Below are 19,112 nucleotides of genomic sequence, written 5' to 3'. Positions count from 1 at the left end.
AATTAACGGGTGCGCAGATAGCGGTGGGTCCGGGTCGTGATTTGCTTAGGGAATTAACGGTACCGGTAAATCATTACCGGTAACGGTATTCCATTACCGCACAACGTGTAATGAGGCCCAGAGAGAAACTGGCATGGACAGAGACTGACATGGACATCGACTGACACTGAGAGAGGCTGGCTATTCACAGGCACTGTCTGACATCCACAGAGAGCGGCACTGACAAAGACAGTCAGTAAGAGAGAGTGATGGTGAGAGAGAGAGCGGGAGAGAGAGAGAGAGGGAGAGATGGAGAGTGCATGGGGATGGCAGGTGATCAGCATATGATACACCAGGGATAGCTAGTATTTATATATATTCATTCAAAAAACACTTTAAGAACAGTTATAGTTGACCTACTGTACTAAAAACCATTTGAAAGTCACTGAAAATACTTTGGTACAGGACGTTACGGTTACAGTGTAGGACGCCTGCAAACCCCAATGAAACTATTTGTGACTTCCAGGCCAACTGTCAGAAGTGCCAGAACCAACAAATGACTGTGTAAAAAGATGAATGCGGGGAACCACAACGAGAGAGAGAGGGGGAAGAAGGAAGGGGAAGTTAAAACCACCCTACAAAAGCCATACTTGCTTGGCCTCTCCATGAACGTGAATCCACAGATGGGCGCTGTGGGAGATGTGCGAGGTGGATGACGTGGACACACAGGGGAAGAGAAATCAGGTGTGCGGGCTGTCTCTGGGAGGACCATACTTTCAAAGGCCACACACTGAGGGATGGGGGAAGTGCGGGCAATAGTGTTTTATTCAGGCATGAAGGTGCACGCACTGCACAGCTCAGGGTTCCTGTACAGGCGGCTGCGTGTGTTTCATGACTACACCACTTATGACGTGCTAATTTCCTGTATCGTGTCAATGTGCAGTGTGAAAGGTCTGTTTTAGATAGGACATGGCAATTCAGGCAAATTCAATCAATTTCAGGAGGATTCATGGGCCCTCATTACGACCCTGGCGGAGAGGGGTTTACGCCAGCGTAATGCATGGCGTACCTCTCCGCCAGATTAGGACTTTCCGTAGCGCCATGGCGATTTTTACGCCCGGATTTTCCGGGCGGAAAAATCCATGGCGCTACGGGTCCCCTCGTTAATTACGCCACCGTATTCTACGGTGGCGTAATTAACGCCTTCCCCACTCCCATTATACCCTATGGGACAAAAATGGGAATGGGGAAGGGTAAATGGGGATTGGGGACTTACCGCCCCGCCAAGGTCGGAATGGGGCGGTAAGTCCGCCAACCCCCATGGCGGAGTTGGCAGCTCTGCGCCATGGTCCATGGTGCAAATTGCACCATGGACCTCCGCCAGGGTCATAATGAGGGCCATGGTATTTATCTAAGTTGGGGAGCAGACACTACTTGGTAGCCAAGAGTCTTCAGTGCGTGCCCGTCGGTTTTTACTGGTGGGATGGTGGGTACCCCTAAGACAATCTCTGCTGTGCATGAGGTGCAGTCCTAGCGCGCCCCTACCTCTAGGATGTCGGCGTTGGTGCGGCTCTCGTGTGGCTCGCTGTACTCTGTGTACTTCAGCAGCACCTTGTCCATGTCGGTGCTGGCGTACTGGAAGAGCCGGTTGGTGGTGTTGAAGATGATGAGGGCTATCTCACAGTCGCAGAGGACGCTGAGCTCATAGGCCTTCTTCATCAGCCCAAACTTCCTCTTGGTGAAGGTGACCTGGGATAAATAGAACGTCATCAGAACGTGCAATGGCCACTCCCTGCAGGTGTGACCCAGATGGCAAAGAAAAGAGAACGTTCCTAGTTTTAAGTTCCAACAGTCTACTTCATTGAGGATACACTCCATACAAACTTCATCAGATGACTGTTGATATTGTCCGCATGCAGAATTGCCAGGAATATTGCTTGAGGTGTATACCATCTAATTATGCTCCCAAATACCTAATCAAAAATGTTACAAATGTTCACTTTGCCCAAAAGGTGGTGTAATATTTTATCCCCCTCCCCCAAGCAGTTTAAAGAGATTTATTTCCGGATGTGGACGGAGGGACTTTCATATTTCTTTAACTTAATGAAAGGAATTCTGCAGGGGACTACTAAAGGGGGTAAAAACGTAGGCATCCACTATTGCTGAGAATCCATTTCTATCTTCAAAAGGAGGGTGGAAATTAATTTTAAATGATTTTTAAAATATGCATACAGATTTCCAGAAATACTGCATGTAGTATTTAAAAAGTATGCACCTGTAACCATTTTCATGGTTGCACTGGTGGATTTCCCACAATGAGGTGTATTACAGAATTACTGAATGCTGTATCAGTGATTAATCATGACCCAAAAGGATCCTGGAAGACTACATCTATGAGCTCAAGCACTCCAGAGCCCTCTTTCCTTTCAATTAGAGACCACAATAACTAATTGCACCTGAGAATTGTTGGTTGAATGTAAAATATTCAGTACAAATATGAAATATGAAAATAAGGGACTGTAGCGTGAGAGTGGTAAGTGGAGCAAGGTCCCTGATACCCAAAGGGGGCAATGGGTTCATAAAAGCATACAACTGCTGAACCTCTTTTAGCGGTAGCATGGCCCTTTAACATAGTTCTTAATGTAGTCAGTCTTGTCTTCGTCTCACAGTTGGTCTTGTGGCTATTAGGTTCAATCTAGGAAGACCGCTTCAATCAGTGTAGTAATCTGATGTATTCTTGGCTCCCAATTCTTTTCTTGAAAGTGTTAGCTCTTTATGATTGACGTGTTAACAATTGATGGACTCATTCAGCCCACTTTTTCCTGTGTTCAGTATGAAGATACATTTATTCTCTTTCCAAGTATTTGAGTATTGAAGAGATTCTCACCCTGTTGAAAGTTTAGTCATTGACAAGCCTGAATGTGCCTTTTATTGGTGTAACATCCCTTGATATAATTTTCTAGCAAAGCTCCTGTAGTGACCCTTACTAAACAATGAGTAAGGAAATGAAAAAAATAGTTTATCCTCTGGAATCGATCAAATGCAAGTGCAGTGCACCCTGATGTATGCCCTGATATGTATTTTTGTTTTCCCCGCTGAGAACAATCACTTTGTGGCTGGAATAAATCTGGCCATTTCCCATCCTGGCTCTTGCGAGCGCTACTTGGATCTAAGGGGCTAGTAGGTGGTTCAGGGGTGCCGTCTTCTTTCTTAGAGTGTCCTGAAAAGACCATTTGTTACACTACTCCAAAAGACACCAAGAGATGTTGTTGACTTTGGTTCAACAATCATCTAATCACCGATCTTCGATTGGCAGTGAGAGTTTTTGAGAGCGGCATTTATACTCCTTGGAATGTTTAGAGGACACCACTAAATACTATGACATCCAATTTGGGCTTAGAACTTTCCATAAGGCAGGGAACACCCTAGTTTACATGGGACATGGTTTCTTCTTGCCTGCGGGCATTAGCTACATCTCGGACATGGTGGGCGCAGCGACTTACTGCACAACGAGGCAACACTAAGGTAAATTGAGAGTATTGTTGGCTCAGGTGAAGAAAGCCTTCTCCCTACACGGCAGGAGTCAGCCATTGACAAAGGGCTCTATGTTCAGTGAAAGGATGAATTCAGTGCTGGCTGGCATTAATGTTTTTCGTGAAGAGTTGGTGTCTAACCAGGGCAGATTAAAAAGATCTTGTTTGGGTTGGACTGGGCCGAGACAGTGGATTGTATTTGTTCCTATGTCAGCTATGAGGAATACTCCCAATTTATCCATGCAAGGGAATGTCTACCGCTGTATATTCAGAGATTTCCCTGTTCCAACATACGCATGAATTACATGCGCTTCAGGCTAAATCAATTACCTGTCTGTGAGAAGATCAGGCATTGGAGCAAGTGGAATATCTTGGCTGCTTTGAATATATCTGAGAGCAAATGCAGGTTCTGTGGAGGTACTGAATCTCGGGAAACGCTGAAACACTTGTTTGTTGTCTGCTCGTCCTTTGATACGGAGCACGCCAACTGCTTCCGGCATAAGATCACTGTCAGCTCAGAAGTGTCCAGGAACTTGTTTTGGTGTCGCTGTATGTGGGGGACTAGCATTTCTTTGGTCCTAGCTCTGACTCTCTTTCTTACATTTCTTAACTCTGAATTGGATAAAAGGAATTTAGAATTGGGCATTCTTAAGGGATCAGATTCTGCTGAATAGACTGCACTGAAAGAAATATTTTCTGATGAATTAAATTAATTTGCTTATAATGACGAATTGTGTTTTTTTGTGATTAATGTGTGATGTATTTAGTTTTTAGCATTTTTTTTTACAACTTCTATGATCTTTTGTGGAAAGTTTTTTTCCTTTCTTTTATTGTTCATTTTATCTTATTATGTTGTGTAAGGTTGTTTTTGTAAACTATATATGCAACAATAACCATTTTTCTTTTTTTTAAAAGGGCTCTATGTGCTGCCTGGCAGGCCTACCCTTTAGAACTGTTTCAGTGATTCCACCTGTGATCTCGTTTTTTAACATATATGTAAGGTTGCTGAGAGGTGCCGTCCAGAGGTATATGTATTGCATCCCAATCAGTGCACTGGTTCCTTCTTCCTGATTCACAGAGCCCCAGAGCCAAAGTCTTCCCGAAACAATGAAAACTGGTTAGAAAGGGACACGAGTGAGTTCAATGGTTGTGGGCAGCGGGTACAACTGCTGTTGTACAAAAGTCTGCTTGAGTCCTTTGCGTTTGGACAATCCATGTCTGTGTGCATCGTGCTGTGCTATTTGATTGCAAGCTTGCAACATAGTTGCAGGAACAGGCCGTAGTCATGATGTGCTTCTCTTGGCTCTCAAGGGGTGTGTGAATGTCATTCCTGGAGTCTGCACCTCCACATTGCCGTGGTGTGGAGCTGAATGTTCTCCACTTTATGACCAGCGCCACATGGGTTTGTTGCGGGAACCTCATCAGAGGACTAATTGGAAATGTGTGATTACCGCTTCTTTTATACAACTCCAATTCTCTGTGGTCTGCACTGGTATCCTATGATTTAGCAGGCCAAAATCAAGATGGCCGCTTGGCTTCTCAAAGTGCTGCAAGGTTTATGTGTCAGAAATTGCACAAGCGTCTAACCTTCCACCATTCAGGTAACATTCTGCAAACCGCCCCCGGCCCCAGATTCTTCACTAGATTTTGGGAGGCCATGACTTCTCTAGAATGAGCCAAGCACCTGGAAGACATTTGCACCACCTCACTGCCTGCTTTGGCCTTGGTGGTTGCTTATTAGCAGTTGAAAGGTAGTGTTGTGTGCCATTGAGCTACTGAGTGTAACCTTTATTTTGGCACAGGAATGTACCCTGGGGTCCTACTACTGGCAGAGATTTCCAGAATGGCGATATATTTGATTAGGATGTGATTTTTATTTGAATGGAGCAGAGCGACTCCTCAGACCTGGCTAATATTTCTCACTACACAAAGAATATTAATTGTATCGTTGTATATTGTACATTTGTCTCGGCAGGATAGCTCATCGGCAACGTGCAACACGGAGCACCGCAGGTTCGATCCCCGGGTCCGTGTTTAGAAACCTCTGGGTATTAAGCGCGTTATAAATAACCTATCATATCATATCATATCACCATCAACAGGTAACATTGATAGTCTCATCACTATAGAGGCAACGCTTTCAGAGCTGCAAGAATGCGTCTCAATGCAGTAACGGCCTGGGGAGGGGGCACTAGAGAAACTTTGCACCGGCACAAATGCAATTAGCTCTAGGGCCCTGGTGCAAAAACATATTCTTTCAATGCATTTGTGCATTAGGACAGTGATTTCCCTTGCTCTAGTCCTTTGCCCCTGGGGCAAAAATGCATTGAAAGAATGTTTTCGGGATTGCACGTTTGCCCCTAATGCTAATTGCACTTGCAGTGGTGCAAACGGTGCAACGTTTCTGCAATACCCCATAAAATTACTGGAAAAGAATGCACCAAACTAGGGAGAGTTTCTCGGCTCAGCTTGGAGAAGATAAGGTAGGCTGGTTTGGCTTTCGAGAAAGTGTCTTAGCCAGGAAAAAAGGAAATAAGAGTCCTAATTTTAGATACTGCAAGAAGAGTGGCTTGCGCCTAGAAACACTTGTGTATAGGCGCATTGTAATGCCATATCATATCATACTGCATCCTTGCAATATAAGGCAAACACCCATATGCTTAGCAGGTGCCCTCTTCCACTTCATTACTAGCCAAGCACACTCCTTGCCCACACGCCAAGGAGCTGGAAGGAGAGCAAACCCTGTCCGGGATAAGTTAACACCGTGAGGTCTTTGGCCAGCTGCAAAGGGACATTTCAAGTGACACTTGGGGAAGACTGCTGCCTGCCAAGGGCATATGTGCGTACGTTTAGCACTTCCTTGCAGGCGGGTAACAGCTACAGATTATCATGGGCCAGGCAGGCAGCAGGCGAGCTGAAACGCTTAAGCACCCCAGGCCCGGGTCATTTATTTACAGGGAGAATGGCATTTACTCACTGACTGAATTGCTTATATCCCAAGCGAGCAAGGGTTTTATTTGCAGACAGCAGTTTTTTAAGAAACTAAGCCAGCAGGCGTTGAATTTACAGTAGGTAAACAATACCACACGAGAAAGTGCTAAGTGACCCAAAAGACATGTTTTCAGGACCTCTTGCGCTATTATTTTTTTTTAACAGGTGGACCTTGCCTAAGCACTCTGCCCTTCCTTCAGGCCATGCCCAGAACAATGTGGCCACTCCCCCTTTCCAGAACCCTGCCCCTCAATTATCGAGTTCCCTTTGAAGCACTGGTGCTACATGAATCTTGAATGACCGCAGCGAAAATATTTAATTTTGTTTACATTTTTAAAGCACTCACACAGCCCGGGGGCATCGAGGTGCTATTACAGAAATATGACTTTGTTGCGTATTTATTACGTGCTTAATACCCAGAGGTTTCTAAACGCAAACCCATGGATCGAACCTGTGTTGCTTCGTGTCATCTTGTTTCCAAGGAGAGTACATTGCCGCTCAGCTATCCTCCCGGCAATATGCTCTCCATTTACACTTAGGGGAAGACGCATCTTAATGCAACAATAAAAAGGTGTATGGGACTGGGGTTAAATACACTGCCTAGGGAGGTGCAGAGTAAAATTGTTGTGTTAAATTGTGTTTCTGTGTTATATTGCTTCAGTGCTGCTAAATTGTGCGAGCCAATATTGCATATGGTGGTAATTGCACTAGGTGCCTTGTTCCACTTAACACACTTGGTAACTTAGGTGGTTACGTTGTAAATCGGTAATTATGGGCCACAGGAAATAGTTGATCCAGGGTGGGGGTGCTGTGGCTTCCTCCCACAGGCGCTTTTAGAGGGGTCTGGAGAGACTATAGCCCTGGGTGTTTTGGTTGTAGCCCCGGAAAAGAAGTTCAGAGACTACAAAAAAAGGCTAGCTAGCCCCGAGTCCTGACACTCCTGACATTAGCTTAGCCCCGGATCTTTTACAAACCTATCAACACCCCTGATTGTTGGCCGCTTTCTACTCACCTGCCGGTTGCGCTGGTCCAGAATCCGCGAGATCTGGATCTTCTTCCGGCCCATCTGGACTTCTGAGCGAAAGCGCTCTGTGTGTCTGGGAAAGCGGGCGAGGGAAAGAAAGACAGAGGCGCAGAGAGAAGGGGACAGAGACAGGCGCCTATGGGGTGCATGAGAGATTGGCAGAGAGCAACAGGAAGGCAGATTGAGAAATAGACAAGGCCGCAACAAAGGCAGAGAGAGAGAGAGACAGAAAAAAATGACAATGGCTGGAGGCGAATGACTGGAGATCAGGGTGACAGGGATAAGAGACGGAGCTACTCAGCTAATAATGACAGAGAGACAAAACCCAGAGGGGGAACTGTTCGAGACAATTCTGAAGAAATAAGAGTGGACAGGGCAGGAAGAGAGGAGTGACAGCGAGTGACAAAAGGAGACAGAAACAGCGATCACAACATAGGTGAGATGGAGGCAGAGAATATAAGACAGAGAGAGTGTGGCAGAGAGAAAGAGAGAAATAGAGAGAAAGGCAGAGGGAGAGAGAGCCAGCATTGGGAAGGAAACAGACATTAATAGAATATGGGGAGGAGAAAAAGTGAAAAGCACATTAGAAAGGAAAAAACAGAAAGCATGGAATAGAAAAAAAAGAAGCAATCAAATGCAGTTTCTTAATCATAGAAAATACTACATAGGTACATTAGCACCCTGGCGGGCAGAGGCAGCTAATCAGGTGGCTAGGAACGTGGCTTGAACCACCAGTGAAAGGCTGCTTTCCATCCCACCTAACGGCTGGGTCCGCCTGCCACCATCTTCCCCTCACCCTTCGTCCCCTTCTTTATTTTTAATTCCCTCCTCCTCCTCCTCACTTGCCTTATTTCGGCAGCGGCGGCACTCTCTGCCGCAGCTGCAACTTTCGCTCTGCTTCCACGGCTGTTATGGAAAGGGAAGAGGGGCTCCATGGCGGTTATCTTTAGACAGTATTTTCAGTCACTGAACAGGAGGAGCGAGGCGTCCCATTCAATGACTGAAAATACTTTTTTTAGCATCCCAGGTTACCGCTTTGGAAGCCCGGGGTGCTAATGGCCTTAAGCCCACATTCCAAGGGCTGGAACAGGGGGTAATGGCCCAGATCCCTCATTAATGGACCTTGCTTTGCTCGGGCCGTTAACTTGGACTGCCGGGCCGTTACCCCGTTCCAGCCTTTGGAACAGGGGCTTAACGCCACATTCAGCACAGAGGAAGGGCACCATGCACACTGTAAACCCGGCAGCAAACCCAGCACAGAGGAAGTACCCCATCTGCCCTGTCAGCAGATCCAGCACAGAGGAAAGGCCCCACGCACACTGTAAACCTGGCAAAAGACCCAGCACAGAGGAAGGGCCCCATGCACACTGTAAACCCGGCAGCAGACCCAGCACAGAGGAAGGGCCCCATGCACACTGTAAACCCGGCAGCAGACCCAGCACAGAGGAAGGGCCCCATGTATCCTTGCAGCAGATCCAGCACAGAGGAAGGGCTCCAGGCACACTGTAAACCTGGCAGCAGATCCAGCGCAGAGGAAGGGCCTCATGCACACTGTAAACCTGGCAGCAGACCCAGCACAGAGGAAGAGCCCCATGCACACTGGCAGAAGATGCAGCACAGAGGAAGGGCCCCATGCACACCATGCACACCACTGCATACCATGCCCCTTGACTGGGTTGCCAACCTAAACTGCTCCCCTACAATCCTGAACATAACCCCGCAACCTTGGACAGACCATTATCTGATAGACTTTACCCTAACATTAGATAAACTAATGCCTAAAGCCATGGCTATGGCACCTCCTTTACATACTAGATGCAAAAGAAATATCACAGCTGACAAACTATTGCCTCTCCTCCTGCCTTCTATCAATTCTATTCCTAATAATGCTGACCCAAACCTCTTAGTTGAGGTCTACAACAACGCAATGACTAAAGCCTTAGATATGATTGCGCAAGTTAAACTCTGCAAAAGTCAACCAAAGGCTCACTTGAACACTTGGTTTACCCCCCAACTTAAAGAGTTAAGACTCCAAAAAAGAAAACTATAATCCATTTGGCGACACACCCCACCTAAGCAAAACAAATTACAGCTAAACCAGCTAGCCAATAAATATAAAAAAGAAATAATTATATACCAAAATAAATGTGTTCAATGAAAGAATTGCTAAAGCCAATTCGAACACTAAGGAGCTCTTTGTGATCCTCCGGGAACTAGAATCTCCTATACCCCTGTAGACAACATCCTGAAGGACAAACAATGGTGCACAGACATCCAAAATGCACTGTGCAAGAAAATAGCCTCCCTCTAAACTAAAATCGCTAACAAGAAAGCTTCATTGATACCCACCGTGACCTCCACCACTCTATCGCCTATAGTCCCCAACCTTCTTACCCCCTTAAGGTTCACTAAAGTGTCCATCCTGGAAACAGAGAACATTATATTGTCCCTAAAGCCCTCCAACCGCAAAGGTGACAACTGCCCGGCACAAATAGCCAAAGATGCAGCTAGAGATCTATTGCCGTTTATTTCCAAACTCATAAACACTTCTTTCAAACGAACTGTGTCCCTGAGAGCCTAAAAGAATCCTGGGTGCTCCCACTCCTTAAAAAACAGACACTGGGCCCTTCTATTCCTACGAATTACCGTCCCATTACAGCATTCCCATTTCTTCTTAAAACTATCGATAGAGTAGCATACCTGCAAATTCAGGGCTACCTCGAAGCAAACCACCTCTTAGGTTCTCGGCAATCAGGTTTCAGACCCCAACACGGCACTGAGACACCACTGATTGGTCTCAAGACACAAATTGATGAGCTAAAGGACAAGGGCAAAACCACCATGCTACTCCTACTCGACCTATCGGCGGCCTTTGACTTGGTGGACCATGCAGTTTTGTGCAAGCTCCTAGCATCGAGTGATGCAATAGAAGGGTCCAATAATTTCTAGTTAATAGAACCATGCGAGTATTCTCCCCATCGGCCTCAGCTGACCCGATCTACACTACCTGTGGTGTCGCAAGGATCATGCGTCTCACCTACTACGTACAATATCTTTACCAAGCCCCTATTTGACAAATTGGACAGACTGGGTGTCACCTACACTAACTATGCAGATGAAACTCAGATCGTCATCCCCCTTTTGGGCAATTTCGACAAGGATACAGCCTTGGTAAATGAGATATACACCCTCATTCAGGCTTGGATGGCATCCCATGGCCTCTGCCTGAATGATGAAAAACTGAGATCATGATCCTTGGTTCCAAAGCCAACTTAAACAAACTAACCTCTAACTACACCTCATTTAATATAGATGGAAATATAATTAAAACAGTAAATGAGATAAAAACGCTGGGATTCTATTTGGACTCCACCTTAACATTGAGGAAACAGGTGAACTCCCTAGCCTCATCGCCTGCCTACACAGGAAAACTCATCAGAGCATGCCGACCGTACCTATCTGAAGCTAGCTGCATCACCCTGGCTAACGCTCTTATATTGTCTAAAATCGATTACTGCAACACACTTTACCTAGGAGCCAACAACTACATCCTCAATAAATTACAAATATTGTAAAATAACACTCTGAGAACTGCCCTTAACCTATCCAACAGAGAGCACATCTCAAACATCAGAAGAAACCATAACTGGCTAAAGATTAGCGATAGGATACTACTCAAAACTACTTCATTCACCTATAAACGTCTCAATGAGGCAGCCCCCCCATACCTTGTGGACAGAATAACCAGAAAAACCTCTACACGCCCGTCCAGAGCAGCTCATTCCCACCGTCTAGAGATACCGAGGTTCAAGCTTAGCAAAGCGGGAGGTGGCAGCTTCCCAGTTAAAGCTGCACAATACTGGAATGCACTTCCCCTGAACCTAAGAACTGACCAATCCTACACCAGTTTCAGACGTAAGTCACTAAACTGGCTGCGGTCCATTGACACATAACGCCAAAACACCTGGCCTTTTCCTTTCCTCCTCACACTCTTAGGGAAACATTTATGTTAGTTAAGCTATAAACCTAATTGTATCTTCAATTGTATCTATAGCTGTACTTATTCTTATCTGTACCTGTTAATGCACCCTTCACGTCCTGTATTGTATCTATACTATGCTGTAATTATTACGTCCTGTATTGCAGCTATACTATGCTGTCATTACTACGTCCTGTATTGTACCTTATAATATGTTGTAACTATGCCTAAAGTATCCTTCTCTGTTGCGCCCAGCTACCCACGGGTTTGGTGCGCATTACCAAATAAATAAACAAACAAACAAACAAACTGTAAACCCGTCAGCAGACCCAGCACAGAGGAAGAGCCACATGCACACTGTAAACCCGGCAGCAGACCCAGCACAGAGGAAGGGCCCCATGTTCCCTGGCAGAAGATCCAGCACAGAGGAAGGGCCCCATGCACACTGGCATCAGATCCAGCACAGAGGAAGGGCCCCATGTACCCTGGCAGAAGACCCAGCACAGGGGAAGGACCCCATGCACACTGGCATCAGATCCAGCACAGATGAAGGGCCCTGTGCACACTGGAAGTAGATGCAGCACACAGGAAGGGCCCATGCACACTGGCATTTATATCCAGCACAGAGGAAGGGCCCCATGCATACTGGCATCAGATCCAGCACAGATGAAAGGCCCTGTGCACACTGGAAGTAGATGCAGCACATAGGAAGGGCCCATGCACACTGGCATTTATATTCAGCACAGAGGAAGGGCCCCATGCACACTGTAAACCCGGCAGCAGACCCAGCACAGAGGAAGGGCCCCATGTACCCCTGCAGCAGAACCAGCACAGAGGAAGGGCCACATGCACACTACAAACAGATCCAGCACAGAGGAAGGGCCCCAAGTACACTGGCCTCAGATCCAGCAAAGATGTAGGGCCCCATGCACACTGAAAACCCGGCATCAGATCCAGCAAAGAGGAAGGGCCCCATGCAAACTGAAAACCCAGCATCAGATCCAGCACAGAGGAAGGGCCCCATGCACATTGGCATCAGATCCAGCACAGATGAAGGGCCCCGTGCACACTGGCATTAGATCCAGCACGGAGGAAGGGCCCCATGCACACTGTAAACCCGGCAGCAGACCCAGCACAGAGGAAGGGTCCCATGTAGCCTTGCAGCATATCCAGCACAGAGGAAGGGCCCCATGCACACTGGCATCAGATCCAGCACAGATGAAGGGCCCCGTGCACATTGGAAGTAGATGCAGCACATAGGAAGGGCCCATGCACAGTGGCATTAGATCCAGCACAGAGGAAGGGCCCCATGCACACTGTAAACCCGGCAGCAGACCCAGCACAGAGGAAGGGCCCCATGTACCTCTGCCGCAGATCCAGCACAGAGGAAGGGCCCCATGCACACTGCCATCAGATCCAGCACAGAGGAAGGGCCCAAAGTACACTGGCCTCAGATCCAGCAAAGATGTAGGGCCCCATGCACACTGAAAACCCGGCATCAGATCAAGCACAGAGGAAGGGCCCCATGCACACTGAAAACCCGGCATCAGATCCAGCACAGAGGAAGGGCCCCATGCACACTGAAAACCCGCCATCAGATCCAGCACAGAGGAAGGGCCCCATGCACACTGAAAACCCGCCATCAGATCCAGCACAGAGGAAGGGCCCCATGCACACTGGCATCAGATCTAGCACAGATGAAGGGCCCCGTGCACATTGGAAGTAGATGCAGCACATAGGAAGGGCCCATGCACAGTGGCATTAGATCCAGCACAGAGGAAGGGCCCCATGCACACTGCCATCAGATCCAGCACAGAGGAAGGGCCCAAAGTACACTGGCCTCAGATCCAGCAAAGATGTAGGGCCCCATGCACACTGAAAACCCGGCATCAGATCAAGCACAGAGGAAGGGCCCCATGCACACTGAAAACCCGGCATCAGATCCAGCACAGAGGAAGGGCCCCATGCACACTGAAAACCCAGCATCAGATCCAGCACAGAGGAAGGGCCCCATGCACACTTAAAACCCGCCATCAGATCCAGCACAGAGGAAGGGCCCCATGTACACTGGACTCATTTCCAGCAAAGAGGTAGGGTCCCATACACACTGAAAACCCAGCATCAGATCCAGCACAGAGGAAGGGCCCCATGCACACTGGAATTAGATGCAGCACATAGGAAGGGCCCCATGTACCCTTGCCGCAGATTCAGCACAGAGGAAGGGCCCCATGTATCCTGTAAACGCGGCAGCAGATTCAGCACATTGGAAGGGCCCCTTGCACACTGGCATCAGATCCAGCACAGATGAAGGGTCCCGTGCACAGTGGAAGTAGATGCAGCACATAGGAAGGGCCCATGCACCCTGTAAACCCGGCAGCAGACCCAGCACAGAGGAACGGCCCCATGCACACTGTAAACCCGGCAGCAGACCCAGCACAGAGGAACGGCCCCATGCACACTGTAAACCCGGCAGCAGACCCAGCACAGAGGAAGGGCCCCATGCACACTGGCAGCAGATTCAGCACATTGGAAGGGCCCCATGCACACTGGCATTAGATCCAGCACAGAGGAAGGGCCCCATGCACACTGTAAACCCGGCAGCAGACCCAGCACAGAGGAACGGCCCCATGTACCCCTGCAGCAGATCCAGCACAGAGGAAGGGCCCCATGCACACTGCCATCAGATCCAGCACAGAGGAAGGGCCCCAAGTACACTGGCCTCAAATCCAGCAAAGATGTCGGGCGCCATACACACTGAAAACCCGGCATCAGATCCAGCACAGAGGAAGGGCCCCACGCACACTGAAAACCCGGCATCAAATCCAGCACAGAGGAAGGGCCCCATGCACACTGAAAACCCTGCAGCAGATCCAGCACAGAGGAAGGGCCCCATGCACACTGAAAACCCTGCAGCAGATCCAGCACAGAGGAAGGGCCCCATGCACACTGGCATCAGATCCAGCACAGAGGAAGGGCCCCATGTACCATGGGAGCAGATTCAGCACAGAGGAAGGACCCCTGCACAGTGGCAGCAGATCCAACATACAGTAAGGACCTCATACACATTGGCTGCAGATCCAGCACAGAGGATGGGCCCTATGCACACTGTAAACACAGCAGCAGATCCAGCACAGAGGAAGAGTCCCATGTATCCTGTAAACGTGGCAGCGGATTCAGCACATTGGAAGGGCCCCATGCACACTGAAAACCCTGCAGCAGATCCAGCACAGAGGAAGGGCCCCATGCACACTGCCGTCCGATCCAGCACAGAGGAAGGACCCCATGTACCCTGGGAGCAGATTCAGCACAGAGGATGGGCCCTATGCACACTGTAAACACAGCAGCAGACTCAGCACAGAGGAAGTGCCTCATTTACCCTGGCAGAAGGTCCAGCACAGAGGAAGGGCCCCATGCACACTGGCATCAGATCCAGCACAGAGGAAGGGCCCCATGTACCATGGGAGCAGATTCAGCACAGAGGAAGGACCCCTGCACAGTGGCAGCAGATCCAACATACAGTAAGGACCTCATGCACATTGGCAGCAGATCCAGCACAGAGGATGGGCCCTATGCACACTGTAAACACAGCAGCAGATCCAGCACAGAGGAAGAGTCCCATGTATCCTGTAAACGCAGCAGCAGATTCAGCACATTGGAAGGGCCCCATGCACACTGGCATCAGATCCAGCACAGAGGAAGGGCCCCAAGTACACTGGCCTCAGATCCAGCACAGAGGAAGGGCCCCATGTACACTGAAAACCCAGCATCAGATCCAGCACAGAGGAAGGGCCCCATGCACACTGAAAATCCGGCATCAAATCCAGCACAGAGGAAGGGCCCCATGCACACTGAAAACCCAGAATCAGATCCAGCACAGAGGATGGGCCCCATGCACACTGAAAACCTGGCATCAGATCCATCACAGAGGAAGGGCCCCATGCACACAGCCATCAGATCCAGCACAGAGGAAGGGCCCCATGTACACTGGACTCAGATCCAGCAAAGAGGTAGGGTCCCATACACTGAAAACCCAGCATCAAATCCAGCACAGAGGAAGGGCCCCGTGCACACTGGAAGTAGATGCAGCACATAGGAAGGGCCCCATGTACCCTTGCCGCAGATTCAGCACAGAGGAAGGGCTCCAGGCACACTGGCATCAGATCCAGCAAAGAGGAAGGGCCCCATGTATCCTGTAAACGCGGCAGCAGATTCAGCACATTGGAAGGGCCCCATGCACACTGTAAACCAGTCAGCAGACCCAGCACAGAGGAAGGGCCCCATGTACCCTTGCAGTAGACCCAGCACAGAGGTAGGACTCCATGCACACTGGCAGCAGATCCAGCACAGAGGAAGGGCCCCATGCACACTGCCATCAGATCCAGCAAAGAGGAAGGGCCCCATGTATCCTGTAAACGCGGCAGCAGATTCAGCACATTGGAAGGGCCCCATGCACACTGTAAACCTGGCAGCAGACCCAGCACAGAGGAAGGGCCCCATGTACCTTGGGAGCAGATTCAGCACAGAGGAAGGGCCCCTGCACAGTGGCAGCAGATCCAGCACAGAGGATGGGCCCTATGCACACTGTAAATACAGCAGCAGATCCAGCGCAGAGGACGGGCCCCATGTATCCTGTAAACGCGGCAGCAGATTCAGCACATTGGAAGGGCCCCATGCACACTGTAAACCCGGCAGCAGACCGAGCACAGAGGAAGGGCCCCATGCACACTGAAAACCCAGCATCAGATCCAGCACAGAGGACGGGCCCCATGCACACTGAAAACCCAGCATCAGATCCAGCACAGATGAAGGGCCCCGTGCACACTGGAAGTAGATGCAGCACGTAGGAAAGGCACATGCACCCTGGCATTAGATCCAGCACAGAGGAAGGGCCCCATGCACACTCTAAACCCGGCAGCAAACCCAGCACAGAGGAAGGGTCCCATGCACCCTTGCAGCATATCCAGCACAGAGGAAGGGCCCCATGCACACTGTAAGCCCGGCAGCAGAACCAGCACAGAGGAAGGGCCCCATGTACCTCTGCAGCAGATCCAGCACAGAGGAAGGGCCCCAAATACACTGGCCTCAGATCCAGCACAGAGGAAGGGCCACATGCACACTGAAAACCCGGCATCAGATCCAGCATAGAGGAAGGGCCACATGCACACTGAAAACCCGGCATCAGATCCAGCACAGAGGAAGGGCCCCATGCATACTGAAAACCCAGCATCAAATCCAGCACAGAGGAAGGGCCCCATATATCCTGTAAACGCGGCAGCAGATTCAGCACATTGGAAGGGCCCCATGCACACTGTAACCCGGCAGCAGACCCAGCACAGAGGAAGGGCCCCACGCACACTGAAAACCCAGCATCAGATCCAGGACAGAGGACGGGCCCCATGCACACTGAAAACCCAGCATCAGATCCAGCACAGAGGAAGGGCCCCATGCACACTGGCATCAGATCCAGCACAGATGAAGGGCCCCGTGCACACTGGAAGTAGATGCCGGACATAGGAAGGGCCCATGCACACTGGCATTAGATCCAGCACAGAGGAAGGGTCCCATGCACACTCTAAACCTGACAGCAGACCCAGCACAGAGAGAGGGTCCCATGTACCCTTGCAGCATATCCAGCACAGAGGAAGGGCCCCATGCACACTGTAAACCCAGCAGCAGACCCAGCACAGAGGAAGGACCCCATGTACCTCTGCAGTAGATCCAACACAGAGGAAGGGCCCCATGCACACTGTAAACCCGGCAGCAGACCCAGCACAGAGGAAGGACCCCATGCACACTGCCATCAGATCCAGCACAGAGGAAGGGCCCCAAGTACACTGGCCTCAGATCCAGCAAAGATGTAGGGCCCCATGCACACTGAAACCTCGGCATCAGATCCAGCACAGAGGTAGGGCCCCATGCACACTGAAAACCCACCATCAGATCCAGCACAGAGGAAGGGCACCATGCACATTGAAAACCCAGCATCAGATCCAGCACAGAGGAATGGCCCCATGCACACTGAAAACCTGGCATCAGATTCAGCACAGAAGAAGGGCCCGTGCACACTGCCATCAGATCCAGCACAGATGAAGGGCCCCGTGCCCACTGGAAGTAGATGCAGCACATAGGAAGGGCCCATGCACACTTGCATTAGATCCAGCACAGAGGAAGGGCCCCATGCACACTGCCATCAGATCCAGAACAGAGGAAGGGCCCCAAGTACACTGGCCTCAGATCCAGCAAGGATGTAGGGCCCCATGCACACTGAAAACCCGGCATCAGATCCAGCACAGAGGAAGGGCCCCATGCACACTGTAAACCCGAAAGCAGACCCAACACAGAGGAAGGGTCCAATGTACCCTTGCAGCAGATCCAGCACAGAGGAAGGGCCCCATGCACACTGCCATCAGATCCAGAACAGAGGAAGGGCCCCAAGTACACTGGCCTCAGATCCAGCAAAGATGTAGGGCCCCATGCACACTGAAAACCCGGCATCAGATCCAGCACAGAGGAAGGGCCCCATGCACACTGAAAACCCGGCATCAGATCCAGCACAGAGGAAGGGCCCCATGCACACTGAAAATCCGGCATCAAATCCAGCACAGAGGAAGGGCCCCATGCACACTGAAAACCCGGCATCAGATCCAGCACAGAGGAAGGGCTCCATGCACACTGCATCAGATCCTCCAGCACAGAGGAAGGGCCCCATACACACTGGACTCAGATCCAGCAAAGACGTAGGGTCCCATACACACTGAAATCCCAGCATCAAATCCAGCACAGAGGAAGGGTCCCATGCACACTGGAAGTAGATGCAGCACTTAGAAAGGGCCCCATGTACCCTTGCCGCAGATTCAGCACAGAGGAAGGGCTCCAGGCACACTGGCAGCAGATCCAGCACAGAGGAAGGGCCCCATGTACCCTGGGAGTAGACCCAGCACAGAGGAAGGGCCCCATGTACACTGGAATCAGATCCAGCACAGAGGAAGGGCCCCAGGCACACTGGAAGCATATCCAGCACAAAGGAAGGGCCCCATGTACCCCTGCAGCAGATCCAGCACAGAGGAAGGGGCCCATGCACACTGCCATCAGATCCAGCACAGAGGAAGGGCCTCATGTACACTGGAATCAGATCCAGCACAGAGGAAGGGCCCAAGGCACATGGAAGCAGATCCAGCACAGAGGAAATGCCCCATGTACACTGGAATCAGATCCAGCACAGAGGAAGGGCCCCAGGCACACTGGAAGTAGATGCAGCGCATAGGAAGGGCCCATGCACACTGGCATTAGATCCAGCACAGAGGAAGTGTCCCATGCACACTCTAAACCTGACAGCAGACCCAACACAGAGGAAGGGTCCCATGTACCCTTGCAGCATATCCAGCACAGAGGAAGGGCCCCATGCACACTGTAAACCCGGCAGCAGACCCAGCACAGAGGAAGGACCCCATGCACACTGCCATCAGATCCAGCACAGAGGAAGGGCCCCAAGTACACTGGCCTCAGATCCAGCAAAGATGTAGGGCCCCATGCACACTGAAAACTCGGCATCAGATCCAGCACAGAGGAAGGGCCCCATGCACACTGCCATCAGATCCAGCACAGA

General features: G+C 50.0%; 1 protein-coding gene across 3 annotated transcripts in view; it reads right to left on the bottom strand.

Annotated features, from left to right (window-relative positions):
• MEF2B (myocyte enhancer factor 2B) overlaps window positions 1-19,112 on the bottom strand; it is a 533,283-nt gene that overhangs the window by 138,529 nt on the left and 375,642 nt on the right. For all 3 annotated transcript variants that reach the window (XM_069649127.1, XM_069649129.1, XM_069649128.1), the window contains exons 3-4: window positions 7,516-7,879; window positions 1,525-1,728 (exon numbers count right to left, since the gene is read on the bottom strand). In XM_069649127.1, the coding sequence (XP_069505228.1) occupies window positions 1,525-1,728; window positions 7,516-7,569 (258 nt within the window). In that variant the 5' untranslated portion in view covers window positions 7,570-7,879. The remainder of the gene's footprint in view (window positions 1-1,524; window positions 1,729-7,515; window positions 7,880-19,112) is intronic.

Source organism: Ambystoma mexicanum, chromosome 1p (genome assembly GCF_040938575.1).
Source record: "Ambystoma mexicanum isolate Mex_15411 chromosome 1p, UKY_AmexF1_1, whole genome shotgun sequence".
Classification (NCBI taxonomy): Eukaryota; Metazoa; Chordata; class Amphibia; order Caudata; family Ambystomatidae; genus Ambystoma; species Ambystoma mexicanum.
This window is presented reverse-complemented; position numbering and strand designations above follow the sequence as displayed.